The sequence below is a fragment of the Propithecus coquereli genome, unplaced genomic scaffold (genome assembly GCF_000956105.1).
Source record: "Propithecus coquereli isolate 6110/MARCELLA unplaced genomic scaffold, Pcoq_1.0 Scaffold27, whole genome shotgun sequence".
Lineage (NCBI taxonomy): Eukaryota > Metazoa > Chordata > Mammalia > Primates > Indriidae > Propithecus > Propithecus coquereli.
Genome location: NW_012148285.1, coordinates 14426112 through 14441708, shown reverse-complemented (window position 1 = coordinate 14441708; position 15597 = coordinate 14426112). Strand labels below are relative to the sequence as shown.

General features: G+C 51.0%; 1 protein-coding gene across 2 annotated transcripts in view; it reads right to left on the bottom strand.

Annotated features, from left to right (window-relative positions):
• Positions 1 to 13863, bottom strand: part of ABCC6 (ATP-binding cassette, sub-family C (CFTR/MRP), member 6) — a 48704-nt gene extending 34841 nt beyond the window's left edge. Inside the window, exons 1-8 of one of the 2 annotated variants that reach the window (XM_012647686.1) lie at positions 13728 to 13863; positions 12271 to 12453; positions 10685 to 10810; positions 10422 to 10550; positions 7846 to 7971; positions 6671 to 6732; positions 4036 to 4167; positions 119 to 322 (exon numbers count right to left, since the gene is read on the bottom strand). In XM_012647686.1, coding sequence (XP_012503140.1) covers positions 119 to 322; positions 4036 to 4167; positions 6671 to 6732; positions 7846 to 7971; positions 10422 to 10550; positions 10685 to 10810; positions 12271 to 12453; positions 13728 to 13763 — 998 coding nt within the window. In that variant the 5' untranslated portion in view covers positions 13764 to 13863. The remainder of the gene's footprint in view (positions 1 to 118; positions 323 to 4035; positions 4168 to 6670; positions 6733 to 7845; positions 7972 to 10421; positions 10551 to 10684; positions 10811 to 12270; positions 12454 to 13727) is intronic. The other variant, XM_012647688.1, reaches the window with a different exon arrangement.
• Positions 13864 to 15597: the final 1734 nt, after the last annotated feature.

Here is a 15597-nt window from a genome sequence, read left to right as displayed (position 1 = left end):
CCCTCTGGTGTCCGGAGCACCAGCTGTGTAGGCAGAGGCAGGAGAGCAGAAGCCCCTGGCCCTGCCAGGATGCTAGTAAGGGACCACCTTGACAAGTGCACCCGAGGCCCGGACCTACCTGAGCAGCTTGGGGACAGTGAACCTGAAGACATCACTGATGACAAGGCTGAGTGTCCCCAGGAGGAAGGTAGAACGGAACACCTGCCAGATGGCCCTCAGCAGTGGGCCCTGCTGGCTCCTTTCCTGCTGTAGGAGGGTCTCTGTCTCTGGGGCCTCCACGCCACCGCCTTCTCTCCTTTTCAACGCTGTTGCCTTGGCGTGCCTTAGGGGAGAGGAGAGATGGGCTCTGAGTCCCGTTTTATAGTCTCAGCTGCCAGACGCAGGACATTAAAGAGTTATTTTCCCAGCAAGGGTGTGGGCGGCTGTGGGCCCCACCTGGTTTCCTCACCTCTTCCTCATCACCCACGGACCCACTTATGAGACAGGCAGCCGGGGTGGGGGCAGGGCAGAAGGGCAGGCCTGAGGCCTTGTGGGAATGCACACACACGGGGCTCCTACTGTGTGCCAGGCGCTCCTTAGTCCTTCTAAGAACCCAGCAGCCCAAGTGTTGTCCCCATTTCACAGATGAGGAAACTGAGGCTCAGGGAAGTGAATTTGTCCAAGGGCACACAGTTGAGAAGAACCGGGATTCAATCCCAACCCTCTGCCTCCTGAGTCCATCCGATTTTTGATCCATCATTTTGCCACCTTGGAGGAAGGACAGCCCTCCCCTTCTGCCCCCACCTCACACAGACAACCAAGCAGGCCTTAGGTGGTTTTGAACCACAGAGAACTGGTTTAGAACCAGTTCAGAATCCCAGAGGATGTCCGTGGGCTCCAGCACTCTAGTTCTGGGTGAAACCACAGATGGAGGCTCAGGCAGCCTTAAAGCAATAAGGTCCCCAGCCTGTGGTCCTAACGGGGTCATGGGGCCCAGCTAAGGTGAGGGAGGGAGAGGAGAAGGTGGGGAGGGGCTCCGGTGACGCAGCTGCCGACAGCTGAGCTGGTCCCCTCTCTGAGTCCTGTCTGGCTCTGACAGCCTATGGGGTTATCAGCAACTTCAACCGCCATTTACACAGCTGTGACCGGGCCAGGTGCCAGGACCAGCCCTTTACACACAGGAACGCACTGATGCCCCAACCTCCTTGCCAGGGGGCTCTGGCTAGGCTGCCCATTTTACAGAAGTGGAAACTGAGGCTCTGAGAGGTGGTGACAGCTGCCTGCGGTCACACAGCAAGGGCAGAGCAGGGATTTGGGCCCAGATCTCTAGCCAGGGTTCACATAGTGCCTCCTTGTGCACCAGGAACCACCTCCCAGTCCCTACCATGAGAAAAAAAAAAAAAAGGAAGAATAAGAAAAAAAAGCATCTCGTGAGCACAGGTGACCAGACCCTTGCTAACAAGGCCAAGGTCCTTGTCCCTCATTTCTGGCCTGGCTTCTTGTTTGGTTTGGCATCCATGGAAGGTTGTGGATGTCACCTCCGTGCAGAGGCCATCCCTGACCACCCCTCCCTGTGGGAGCCTCCGTTTAACCCGCTGCCCTCACAGCTGTGCCCTCTCCAGCCCTGTCCGTCTGTCTTATCAGAACCCAGGGGACAGACCCCGTGCCTGTATTTTCTACCAGTCTGTCCCAGCACCTTGTCCAGCCCCCGAGCACAGTAGGAACACAATAAATACTTGCCAAACGAATGAGAAAAAACAGATTGAGGGCTGTCTGCAAAGGGCCTAACAAGAGTGCCCAGCACATGTCATAGAAATTCACAGAAGGAAGGTAGGAAGGAGCTTGGTTTAGTGGACGGAACCTGGCCTCTGACCGGGATACAAACACCTGCCCTGTCTCTTCTCTGAGCCGCAGTGTTTCCATCTGTAAAATGGGATGGGGGAAGAGACGACCATGAAGGCCTCTTCCTGGCCGAACGCTGTGCTCGGGCCTGTTCTAGCCGATCACCCCAAGAGTTAGTGTGTTCAGCCTGCAGGCCCCATAGCAAACTTTTTGTTCTCCCGCAGGTCTTACCTCCCATGAAGGAAGATCTTCAGACCAGTATCTGGTCTTTGGTCTGAGGGCCATTTAGTGCAGGACTCACCCTGAATGCAGGGGATGTGAGTGAGTGGCATGGGTGAGGTGTAAGGTGGGGCTACAAAAGGGAGTGGTGGGGACTGCGGCAAACTTAAAAGCACATGCCCTGGCCAGTAGCGTAGCCTCTAACCCAGATGCACTCTCCCGCTGCTGTGCGGGGATATGGCCCAGGGCTGCCAGATCTACTCTGAGAACAGAATTCCAGATTTTTATGTGGTATCTCCAAAGTTTTAAATACTGGCAACTTATTAAAAACCAAAACAACCCAAACAAAACACCACATGGGCCAAATATACCTTGTGAGCCTGATTTGGCCAGCAGGTGGCTGGTTGGTGACCTCTCAGGATGACATCCTCCCCCGTCCCCCAGTGGTTGCAAAATATTTCAGAAATAAAACCAAAGTTCTCCCTGTGTGTCATCAGTTGACTTGGAAGACTACTGAGCCTGGTCTTTGTATAACCTTGTCTTTCTTTCTGTCACTTGTTCGTGGCAGGATTCTTAAACTGTTCTGGAGAATGTTTCTACCTTCTAGCTCCAGTGTTGAGTGACCCATAATTTTCATAGTGGCTGGGCAGGCCAGGAGTTGGGAGAGAGGGATTAGAGTTCCAGAGCCCTGTGGAGTGAATTCTGTCCCCTCTGTAGTCATTCAAGAGGAAGGGAGTACGGCAGGATACGCCTGGGGTGAGAGAGTGCTGACAGCTTGGTTTACTCACGTTACTTACCCTGTTTGGAAAAACACACCCCAGCCCTTTGGGGAAGAGCCTCTTCCCTCCTCTGTGGCTCTGAAGGGACCACCAATCATGGGACCAGCCCAATGGACACGGATTGGCCCCTGATAGGCACATGACCTGAGCCAGGCCAATCAGAGTCCTTCCTTGGGATTTTTCTATTCATACATGGATGTCAGCAGAGAGAAGCTCTTTCACTCTGCTGGGGTAGCTGAATTGGCATGGTTTGGGACAGGCCTTATGGAGAGACTGACACACAGCTGCACTGAGAGATGAAGGGAGAGAATCCTGACATCACATGCGTCCCTGGATCCAGCCAGACCTGAGCCTATAGTCTCTCTCCCTCTCTCTTCCCCCTCCTCTAATCTGTGGGATTCAGCCATCTGCAACGACCACCACAAAATCCCAGAGTATGCAAGGGCACTTTGTAACTCTTCCACCAGAGCTAACTTACTTTTTTTGTTCTATCCCCTCAAACACTGAGGTCCAGTGAAGTTAAGCAACTTGTCCAAGGTCATCAGCTACCCGATGGCAGGGCAGCATTTAACGCAATTTTATCTAATCCTGTGTTGAAGGCTCAGTACACCAGACCTTCTCAAATGAGGTTCCTGGGCTCCAAGGGCTCCACAGAAGTTTCCAGAGATGCCACTGATGGCGAGAGTGAGGCAGAGTGGACAACTCCAGAGATCTTGAAATTCTCTACATTACTAATATTGCCTGAGCTCTTACCATGTTCGAGGAATTCTTTTCCATAAATCATCTTTCATCCCCACAAGCTGCAAGCTAGGGGTTAATGACATGGCTATTGAACAGATGAGAAAACTGAGGCCCAGGAAACCAATTATTCACATTACACAACGAGTCGTTGTCTGCACGTTACAGGCCACCATCCCTAACCCTCCACCCCTGGTCGTAAAATACCCCTTCTGTTTCCTGCCTGTGGTTTTGCCACGAGAACTTCCATCCGGGCTCCTCTGAGCTCTCCCCGTTGGTCAGTCTCCTTCTAGAATGTGCAAAGCACCCTGGGAGGAACCACATCTGAGGCCTGCTCGATTTCCCTTAGTGGGATGATCAGCTGGGAGGCAGGGGAGTGTGGCAGTGGAGCCCAGAGTGGGGTCACGGGCTGGACTGGGGGTCAAATAACGACGTTTGCTGACCACTCAGGTCGAGCTCTTGCCCTCCACACACTCACCGCTGGGCCGCACTGAGGTTCCTCCTCCATTCCCTCTCAAACTGGGAAACGAGCTCTTCGGAGGTGTTCTCTCGCCCAAGCGACCAGAGGTCTTTCTGCCCCAGTGGCCTCCTGTAGCCCCTCCAGACCAGCCTGTAAAAGAAGGTCATGTGGGCAAGCTCCTTCTGCCACTCATCTCTGCAGGGTCCCTGCAGGTAGCTGTGTGACCCCGGGTAAATCACTTTACCTCTCTGTGCCTCTGCTGGCCCCTGGGTAAAATGAAACCAACAAACCAACCCCAGCTAACATTTGCAGGGCACTTCTCTGTTTACAAAGGTCTCATTTAATTCTCACGTGAGGCCAAATAATAATGGTAGTTTATCACTATGTTTTAATTGTAAATTGATAATTCATAATTGTATAAATGTATGGGGGTAGATTATTATTGACCCATTTTACAGATGAGGAAAACCACAGAGGCTCAGATTAAGTGATTTAACCAAGGGACAACCAGCGTGGCAGGGGTAACAGACCTCTGCCCACGAGTCAGGAATCCAGGGTCCAAAATTATCATCGTGGAGGAAACTTGAGCTCCTCCCTCAGCTTCAGACATCCTCGTCTCCCCATTGTTCACTGCTGCAGCCACCTGGCCTCAGGGCCTTTGCATGTGCATCTGACTCTGCTTAAAATTCTCTTCCCATGACTGCTCACCTGCCTATTTCTTACTCACCCTTCACATCTGAAGCTTACACATGACTTCCTTAGGAAAGCCCACTTTGACCCCCACCAAGCCAAGCAGATTCCATCATAAGTGTCTAGAGTTTCCTGAACCTTTTTTTTTTCTTGAGATAGGGTCTCGCTCTGTCACCCCAGCTAAAGTGCAGCATGTCATCATAGCTCACTGCAGCCTCAAACTCCTGGGCTCAAATGATCCTCCTGCCCAAGCCTCCTGAGTAGCTGGGACTACAGGCGCGTGCCCCCACACCTCGTTAATTTTTCTATTTTTAGTAGAGACGGGGGTCTTGTTCTTACTCAGGCTGGTCTTGAACTCCTGACCTCAAGAGATCCTCCTGCCTCGACCTCCCAAAGCACTAGGATTACAGGCGTGAGCCACCATGCCTGGCCTTGAGCCTCTTTTTTATAATGCTCATTGCAATTATGACTATTTATTTTTGGGGGATCTAATTATTTAGTGTCTTCTCGTCCATTGGATGATAAGCACTGTGGGGGCAAAGGTAGTACTTGTCTCAGTCTCCCTCCTCTGTGATGTCACCTCCTGGAACAGGATGCAATATGATTTGCTAAATGAAGCCACTTATAGTTCTGTGACCTTGGGCAAGTCACTTGCCATCAATAGGCCTCAATCTTCTCACCTTAAAATGAGAACGTTCCCAGTGCATGGGTCGGTACGAGCTGACTGTAGCCGGCACATACGTGAGAAATTATATGCTATAGACTCCCACAGTGGGAGCACTATTCTCTTTTCAGGTCTCTGATCTTTGTGATGACACCTTTGACTCTTTTCTAAGAATTGCCAATTTCTCTTTTCTGACACAGAGCAAATTCGGGGAAGCAACAGTTCTGTGTTATTAATACTGCTTGGTTTTCTCTGAAATTATTTTTAGAGTTCTACTAGGTGGCAAGTGATGCTACAGATTTTTCCAATTTCAGCATTGATAGTAAATTTCCTTTAAAAAAAAAGCTTATTAGAGTAAAAAAAAAAGTGAGTTAATTTAAAGAAAAACATTAAGTGAATAGAGAATGGGTGATACCCCAATGTGGCAAAAAGCAGGAAGAGTGGTCCATAAACGCCGAAGTTTGGGAAGCAGGGGGTTAGACCCCCAGTAGAGCTGTTTAGAAAACTTCTAAGCTCTTTCTACTGATTCCAGACATCCAAAGTGTCACGTTCTTCATTTATTTAATAACCACTTACACACATCATGTGTCAGGCGCTGTTCTAAGTGCTTCACAAACCTCATCTCATTTAATCCTCACAACTCATGAAGTAGGTGCTGTTCTTAGTCCCATTTTACAGGTGTGGAGACTGAGGCACAGCGAGGTTAAGTGGCTTGCCCAAAGCTACACAGCCAGGAAGTGGCAGGGCCAGGGTTCTAATCCACGTGGCCCAGCACTACTGAGGTCTGACTGCAGTGTGGTCAGGAGGGGCCTGTTAGGTGTGGTGACGCTGGAGAAGTCTTCTCCATGAGCCTGGGACCCCCTGGAGAGTGGACACTTGGTCCTTTATCTCTTTACCCCCAGTGCTTAGCACATAGTAGGTGCTTATCAAATGTTGGAGTGACTGAAGATACCATTTTATCGAGGACCTGCTAAGTGCAGGCACTTTCTACTGATGAAGCTAGAGCTGCGTCCATTCTACAGAGGGGAACACAGAGATTCTGGGTGTCTGCGACAGGGGCTACTAAGAGGCGGAGCCTGGATTCAAATCAAGATCTCACTCCAGTGAGTGACCGGGGATGGGACGCAGGTGTTGGCCACACCAAAAACTCAGAGGGAAGCGCCAAGGCTGGGACAGAGAAAGCCTGGTCAACCTCTGTGAGCTTGGGAGGAAACCTTGTCAGGGGGAGCCCATAGGGGGAATCGGAGCAGCAAACACAAGGGGGTGAGAACACTGCCCCTTCCCTGCCACTTTACTTACCTAGAAACCCACCAGAATGTGGCCTTGGAGGGGAAGGAGGCCCCGGCCTCCGGGCAGGGATTCTGCAACAGACAAAAGTCAGAGGAGGGGGTGGCCTTGGTTTCTGTCCCACAGGGAGCATGTGGCGAGGGGAACCAAAGGTCAGAAGACAGGATGAACTGACCACGCACTTAATGGTCTAAGTCCAAGCCCAAGTGCCCTGACTCCCTGCCAGAGGTGGACACCAACAGACAGGTGCTTTCTGGCAACCAGGGCAAAAAGCGCTTGGGCCGCAGGACTGATAGCGTCCGCGAGGTAAGAACTAGCAGCTGCTCAGAACTGTTATTATGCCAAGACCAAGAAGCTCTGAAAGCACGGACCCAGCATGACAACATCTTCAACAATACCCCTCAGTGAACCCTGTGCAGAGGGATCTGTCCCGCGGTTTGTCAGGTGCTCCAGAAAGACCGCACCAGTCTGCACTCTGCACCAGGGGGTGTGAAGGGACCAACTTCACCACGTCTCTGCCGTCACAGCTTGCTATTGATTTTCGATTTTTTTTTTTTTTTTGCCATTCTGATAGGCAAAAAAAAAAAAAGTCCTATTATAGTTTTAACTAGATTTCTCAAGCATTTGAGCATATTCTTAGATGATCTCAGATCAGTCTCTTCCTTGGAGAATTCTTTCCTGATTTCACAGACTTCGTCAGACTGAGCATTTTCCGCAGGTGTAATTCTCTACGCATTTGTGTCATTACGGGACTAATGCCTGGCCCCCCTGCCATGAGGACAGGGGCTGTATCTGCTTGTTCACCACAGATTTCTACACCTCCCCAGGGTACAGAGCAGGAGTCAGCAAACTACAGCCTCTGGGCCAAATCTGGCCCGCTGTCTGTGTCTGCAAATAAAGTTTTATTGGAACACAGCCAATGCTCATTTGTTGCCATATTATTTATAGCTGCTTTTGTGCTCTGATGGCAGAGTTGAGTAGCTGCCATGGAGATTGTTATATGGCTCACAAACCCAAACATATTGTCTATCTTGACTTGTATGGAACAAGTCTGCCAACCGGTGGCACAGAGTAGGTGTGCAATTCATGTTTTGCTGAGCGGCTGAGTCAAAAATTATAGAACTTTGGTCACACAGGGAGACTGAGGCCTGAAGTGGGGTAGGAACAAGAAAGACCTGGCAACTTACAGACTTCTGGGGGTCTTTGGGGAATAAGGGGGGTTCATCTGCCAGGCAGGACAGCACAAACTGTGCCACCACTAGCAACAAGCACAGGTAGGTGGACAGGTGACGGATGGGGTCACTCTGGAAGCCCTGTGGGAGAGAAAGCAGAAGTCAGGCTGAGCGTGGCAGGCAGAGGACAGGCGTGAGGGGCAGGGTGGAGAGGGTGCCCACAGGGGGTAAAAGGTTGAGGCTGAAGAGGGTTTTCGAATGCTGGGGGCAGGGCCCAGGCAGGGGATCAGGACCACAGTGGCTGAAAGCCAGAGCCCCTGGCATTCCTGGTTGTCCCAATTTGCAGACAGCTGACTTACACATACTCTAGACATAGCCTGTACAAAAAGGGCCAGGGCTGTGTCTGGGGTTTGTCCTTAGCCACGTGATGTCTGGCTACAGCCACTGGGGCAACTAGATGAAGGAACACTTTATCTTGTTCCTTGTGCCACAAAGGAGATCCTTCCTCCATCCCAGTAGTCAGCCCAATCTCCCAGCCTGCTCCCTCCTGGCCAGTGTTTACAGAGAGGAAGCTGGGTTCGTGGAGCATCTGCTCTGCCCCCGGGCACGCGCGGCGTTCTTCCCATGCGCGGCTCACCAGGCCTCTCCTCGCCCTGACCCCAGCTGGGCTTACACACTGTGTCTTAATCATGGGAAACCAGGGCTCAGAGAAGCGAGAGCACCTTGTTCAAGGGCACACAGACGATCTGATCCAAATCATGAGTTTTGCCACCACACCCTGTTCCTGGTCATAACACCCTAATTTTCCTTCCCTACGCTCAGGCGTATGGTTTGTGCAGAACCGACTCCCCTCCAGTGGCAGGAGGGCGATCGAGGCCTGGCCAACGAGTACATTCCACTCCCCTGGCTACTGTGACTGGGTTAGGAATGGACCTTGGACCCATGCTGAGCTAGTGAGAGCTGGAACCACCGGAAGATTCCACCAGATTTGCTACATTGGTAGAACATAAGTGTGGAGCTATTTGTGGCTTTTCTTGTCACACCATTGGAGAATGAAGCTACCAGGGCAGATCTAAGAGACAGAAATGGACATCAGGTGGTGGTACCTGAATGCCTGGATCACTCATGCCTGGGAGATCAACGGACATAATCTAATTTTAATAAAATTCCCTCTGATTTTTCCTTCTCCTTAAGCTAGTGTGAGTTGAGTCTTTGTAGCTTAAAACAAGAGCCCTAGTTTCAATAGTCATAATTCCTCTACTGGATTTTATAAGCTTCTGGGTTTTTTGCAGATAGTAGACAATTTGATGTTCTACTACATTATGGCCCACCTTCCAATACTGCTATTTTCTTATTTCTATTGGAAAGTTTGTTCTGAGTCTGGGTGACATGGACCTGGGCTCTGAACTTCCAAGCCATGTGACCCCAAAGAAGTCATGCCCTCCTCTTAGCCTTAGTTGCCTCATCTTTAAAACGGGACTGTGAGAATCTACCTCGAGTGCTATTGTGAGAGCCCAGCGCAGACACGTCTGTAAGTACTTGCCAGAGTCCTGGCGTGTGGCTGGAGCTCTAGAACACGCATGGTTCCAGTATTATCGTTTCTACGCTGCGTCCCAAACAGCTGATTCCTAAGTCAACAGCGGGAGCCCCCCTTCCATAAATTAGTGGACGGGCCTGTGGAATTTTCCCATTCGTTACAAAGTTGCTGTTTTTAAAAAATCGATCCTTAAGGACAGGATGATGTTTCTCGACCTTCTCTTTTAGGAATAGGATAAAGGGGCCACTGGACTCTAGGAGTGACGATCTGTAAGCTGCTGCCCCCTGACCCTCTCCCAGAAGCCTTGGCTCTGCTGAGGCCAGAGGTTCTCACCAGGTGGGCAATTTTGCTGCCCCACCCCCACCCCCACATTTGGCAATAAATGGAGACACTTTGGGTTGCCACAGTTGGGGGAGGTGTGCTACTGGCGTCTAGTGAGTACAGGCTGGGGACACTGTTCCACATCCTACAGCAAACAGGAGAGCCCTACCCTTCACAGAAAGTCAACCAGCCAAGTGTCAATACAGCTTGGGTTGAAAACACCTGGTTCTGACCACACATTTTTCCCCTTTGCAGAGAAAATGACCCCGCTTGTCTCCCGATATGGAAATGCTGCTTCCCAGGTTGGGAAACAGAAACAGGGGTGGGTGTGCAAAATGAGCGTGTAAAAGCAGAGGCGTGGGAATGTGGGGAGGGCGAATGTGTGAGAACGGGGGAAGTGTGTATGTACGTAGGGTAAGAGTGCACGTGTGTGTGTCTGTGCCCAGGTAGAGTGTGTGCGTGCACTTGTATGATGCATGAATGGGGACATACGAGTGTGTCCCACGTGCAAGTGGAGCGTGTGATGTGGGTGTCTTAGACAATGGGAATTTGTGTTGATTAAAAACGCATGGGATGATGGGTACCTCTAGGTGCAGGAGTGAGTTTAAGTGACTGGCCTGTGTGTGTCTCTGTGTAGACGATAAGTCATGTGGGGAAAGCGAAGGAGGAAGGGTGGGACCCACACCCTGACGCCACCATGTTGGTTTCCCCAGGTGGCGCAGGCCTCACTTACCCCTCTTGAGGCCTGCTGGGCGGCGTGGGCAGCTGGCAAGAGAAAGCAGAGCAGCCAGTACCCAAACAGCACCCCCGACGCCTGGACTCCCTTCTTCCTCTCCGCGTGAATCAGGAACACAGCGAAGCTCTGGACGAGAAAGTTGGGGCGGGCCACTTAGGGTGGCTAGGGAGGGGAGGGGGTCTGCTTTCCCCGTGTTCTCCGCCAGGGCAGGGAAAGCAGCAGCTGGACCCAGCCAGGCTCCTGCCCGAGGACATCATTACCATCGTGGTGAGCCACACCGTAGGGTGGATGAGGAATTCCGGGGCCTCAGGCGTTCCCCGCTGGATTTTCCAGAGAGCGACAGACACAACGAAGGTCCACAGGACTATAAGGGCGAACCCAAGCACCTGGGGAAACAGGTGTGGATGAGGCCTGGGAGGGGTGATGAGAAAGGTGACAGCAAACTGGGGGGTGACCCCATGTCCAATCAGGTGGTGGTTCTGCAACATCCCAACTGGGGCCCTGTAATGAACCAACGTCACAAGCTGTCAACGTGCCAATGTGAAGAATGTGGAAGGGGCCTTGCAGATCAATCCTGACCTGTGACAGTCATATAAATAACACACAACAAAAACTTGAGCCAACCCAGTGTTTTCCAAAATGCAGGCGGTGCTCCGACAGTGCACATGCAAGATGACTTTAGGTATGAAGAAAGAGCAGACGACGAAATGTACTCGCCAGGTACAAAAACTATACTCTCTCCAAGTCATTTTCAATCCTTGCTGTTAAATCAAAGAGAAACTCTCTGTTGGACCAGTAAGCTTCTAGGGTCTAATATGTACTGGTCTCTCTTTTGAATAAGAGCAAGAAAGTGAGACAGCATGCCCACGCCAGCGGGAAGACCGGAGCAAGGAACATCGGAGGAAGTGTTGAAAGTACCTGTTAGTTTAAAGCAGAGGTTGGCAAACTACACCTGCCAGCCAAGTCTGGCTGCTGCCAATTTTTGTATGGCCTGTGGGCTAGAGATGATTTTACATTTTTCAATCACTAAAAAAAAAAAAAAAATCAAAAAGGAGCATAATATGTTGTGACATGTGAAGTTACATGAAAGTCAAATTTCAATGACTATAAATAAAGTTTCATTGAAACAGTCACGCCTATCGTCTAAGGCAGCTTTCATGCTGCAATGGTAGAGCTGCGTGTTTGGAAGGGAGACCATCTGGCTTGAAACCTTAAACACTACGTAACTACCTGGCTCCTTCAGTTTGCCAGCCCCTGGAGAGGTGGTAGGCAATACTGCAAAAGTTCACAAAATGGTGTGGGACTGAATAAACTTTGAAGAACATTCTTGTAGGTGTCCAGAGGACAAGGGGATGGATGAGTAGAAACGTGTACAGGTGAACGCCAGGGATTGTCTAACACATGAAAATAGATACGTAACAATTGTAAAAACAGTTCTATGACACTGCCAGTGGGGAAACAGAAAAATAAATGCATAACTTCGGAAATTTTAAAATAGGTTCATCCTGGCATGGCCCCCAAATTATCCTGTGTACCCCAGAAGCACACGTGGCATACTTTGGGAAATGCCAGGTTACCATAGCTATAAACTTTGTAGGAATGTGTGAATGTTTGTGTGCGTTTATGCATGCATGGATTTTCATAATTATAAAATCTGTTTGGGGGAACCTTGTTCTACCAAGTTACCTCTGTGGCTTTTCTAGAACTGTTTGATTAACAGGTTACCTTCCCGTCTCCACCCTGGGTGCCCCCTGATGGAAGGAGGGTCTGCTTTGGGTCTCCACCAGGTCCCGGCCTGTCCCCCCACCATGTTGTCTGGCTCCAGGCTCCCAGGGGCGGTGGCTACCATTTTGGCTTTGAAGAGGGGGGACATCTGGATGTAGCCCCTGCCATGGCGGTGGATGTAGAGGAGGTAGATGGGGCCGAGGATCCAGAGGTACATGGGGGGCACCCAGGCCCCTGCTGTTCTCAGGAAGCACAGGTTGAGCAGGCTGGCAGCAGCAGGTTCGGGCTCTGTCTGGTTCCAGACCTGAGGGAACGCCAGGGAGATCCTTACAAGACAGCACGTAGCAGCAGTCCCCAACTCACCAGCCCAGAAGGCCAGGCAACTTTTTGGTTCCCTAACATTTACACAAAATTGTACCAAACGCCCTTTGTAATACCTAACAATTCTCAACTCCTTTCATCCTAACACCAACCCCATCAGGTAGATGTAATTATCATACTGATTAGGCAGATAAGGAAGCTGAGGCTCAGAGAGGTTGAGTCGCTTGACTGATATCACTCAGCTGGGAAGCATCGGTGCTGGGATTTGAACCCAGGGTGTTGGGTCCTGGAGTCTAAAAGACCTGAGCTCCTAATGAGTGTTAGGCAGACTGTCCCTTACTTCTTATAACAACTCTAGGAGGTCAGCACTGCTGTCTCCATTTCACAGACTGGTAGACTGAGGCATTGAGAGGGACCTGTCTCCTCCAGGCCCACACAAATGGAAAGTGGCAGCTGTGACCCAGGCCTGTCTGATCCCAAAGCTGGTTCTACTGGTGTTCATCTGTGATTTTTATCTCAGCAGGTCTGCTGACCCTAACTAACCCTAGAAGAAACCTGAAGTTTAGTGGACCCTGGCCTCTCTAGTTCTCTCTCCTCTGTATTTTCACTCCTCCTGGTTTCACCACTCAACAGGTGTGTAAACTTTAACCTGGCTGTGCCTCAGTTTCCTTCCCCGTAAAAGAGGGATAATAAGAGACTCTACCCTTAAGGGTTGTATTAAATAGGTTACTAGCAGCAAGGCACGTAGCACGGTACTGGGCACAGAGTAAGCCCTCTGTATACATCAGCTGTTCCTGCCTTACCTACCTGCCTGCCCACCCCCACCACAAAGGCTGGGAGTTTGCAACCCCTACCCTGCCCCAAGAACTCCCTCCCTAGCGTCCTTTGCTGAGAGCCCAGATGGGAGAGGAAGCCAGAGAGGGAGGGAATCCGGGAGCCCTGAAGGGGCTCTCTGGGGGTGGGAAGGGTTTGGGGGACCCACTAGCTTTATGCAAATGAGGGCCAGAGCCCCGGGTAGCTGGGAGGTCTGGAGCCCCTTCAACAGTGCTGGGCACTCCAGGCGGGCTTGGTGAAAGGGTCGCAAGCTGTTGCTGTTGCTGTTAGGGGCCCCTGGCGGTCTCCCAGGGCCAGGAACTTGCCGGCCGGGAGGGGGCGGGGGAAGGAAGGGGTCTCTTCTCTCCCCAGTACCGCGGCCCGCGAGATCTGCGGCCAAACCGCGCCTGGAAAAGGCGAGTGTGGCGGGAGAGGGGCACTCACCCCCGGCCCCGTGCAGGGCTCGCCAGGCGCGGCCATCGGCGCCGTCCGTGCGGTGGTCCTGGCGTCGGGCAGTGGTCGGTCCCTGGGCAGCCTGCTCGGCGCGCTCGCGGCCCGGGAAGGGGCGAGTCCGGGCAGATCTGGCCGGGATTCGAGCTCCGGGATCGCGAGGCTCTGGGCAAGGTCCAGCCGCGCGGCGGGGGTGGGGCGACGAGGGGTAAACGAGGCGAGGTCCGGGGTTGGGCGGGGGGAGTGGGTTGCGGGGAGTTGGAGGGAATGGGATCCCCGAATCCCCGAAAGTGCAGTGGCATCCTCCTATTTCCCTTCTCCCCCCTGCAACAAGGATCATGCCAAACTTCCCGAACACTTTGGATCCAGTAATCCTAGGAATTTATCCTGGCGAAAGAACGCAACAGGTTTGGCGCGGGTTTGTTAACAAGGACACCTGGCGATGGCCTAAGTATCAGATATGGGGGAACCACCTGGTCAAGGCCACAGGTGGAGGCTGTGTGGCAGTTTCCTCACCAAGGGATCAACGACGTCCACCTGTAGGGTGGTGGGAAGAATTTGAGAAGATTATTAAAGAGTTTAGCACAGGGCTAGGCATACAGTAGATGCTCACTAAGAGTTAGCTATTAATATTATTATTACTATTAATATTATCGTTAGTCCATGGGTTACTAACCAGTGGTTTAAATTCCGCTGTATACATATATTAATATGGAAAGATGGTTGCTAAAAGCTAGGTGAAAAAAAGAGACTATAATACAAAATAGGCTATATTTAAAAAAAGGAAAAAAAGACTATGCCTAAATTGGGGAAAGTAGAGAAGGAAGTCAAGGCATTTACTTTCCTCTCCCGGAAAGTGTGTGTCTGTGTCAGAGTCCCAGCCACTGCTTCCTCCCCCCAGACAGAGTCTCGCTCTGTTTCCTGGGCTGATGCCTAGCTCACAGCAACCTCAAACTACTGAGCTCCAGCGATCCTCCCACCTCAGCCTTCCAGAGTGCTAGGATTACAGGCGTGAGCCACCACGCCCAGCCCTAGCCACTGCTTCTTAGAAATGACGCTAATGTTACCATATGTGCATGGATAAAAAGATGGAAATGCACTAAAACAATGATCATAGTGAATCTCAGTTTTCTTTTCCAGTTTCTTTCTTGCTGCAATGAGCAGGTATTCCTTTCAAGATAGGAATGAAAAAATTCTGCTTTCAGACAAGTACAGGTGCTCAGTTTGGGTGAAGAATTAAAACCCTCTGCACTCTCCATGCTGTCCTGTTATTTCTCCTGGTCTTGTCTTCCTGTTCTACTCCCACCCCAGAGGCCTGTGTTTCCCCAGCCTTGTTTCCCCCAGTCTTTTGGAATCTCCCCAACCCATGTCTGGGGCTCCAGCAGTTACTCTAAAGCTGTCTTCCTGAGTCTTCTGGAGGAGCAGGGACACAAAGATCCCAAGGATTTATCTCCAAGCTGAATCATATTTATTTGAGGTAGTTTTAGTGGAGGCTGGTAGAAATTTGGGGGAGGCTAAAGCCCCCTCTCCCTGCAAGCCACTTCCCCCTACCCCGCCCCCTCATTGGCATTACCAAAGTCCTGGTGCTTTATTTCTTGGCATATTTGAAGGTGAATTTGGAGGACTAGTTAGGAAGGCAGGAAGAACACAAAGGAAATCAGTTAGGGTCAGCCAAGAACAGGACTCAGGGATCCCAATTCCTGCTTTCTAGCTCTCTGCAGAGAGTCCTTCTCTCTGGGCCTCAGCTTCCCATTCTATAAGGTAAGAAGTTTCCATAGGTCAGCACTTCCTAATTGGTGGTTTTCAATTCCCTGGTGATTTGGGTAAAAGGCATCTATTTCAATTGTGGGTATAAATTACAAAC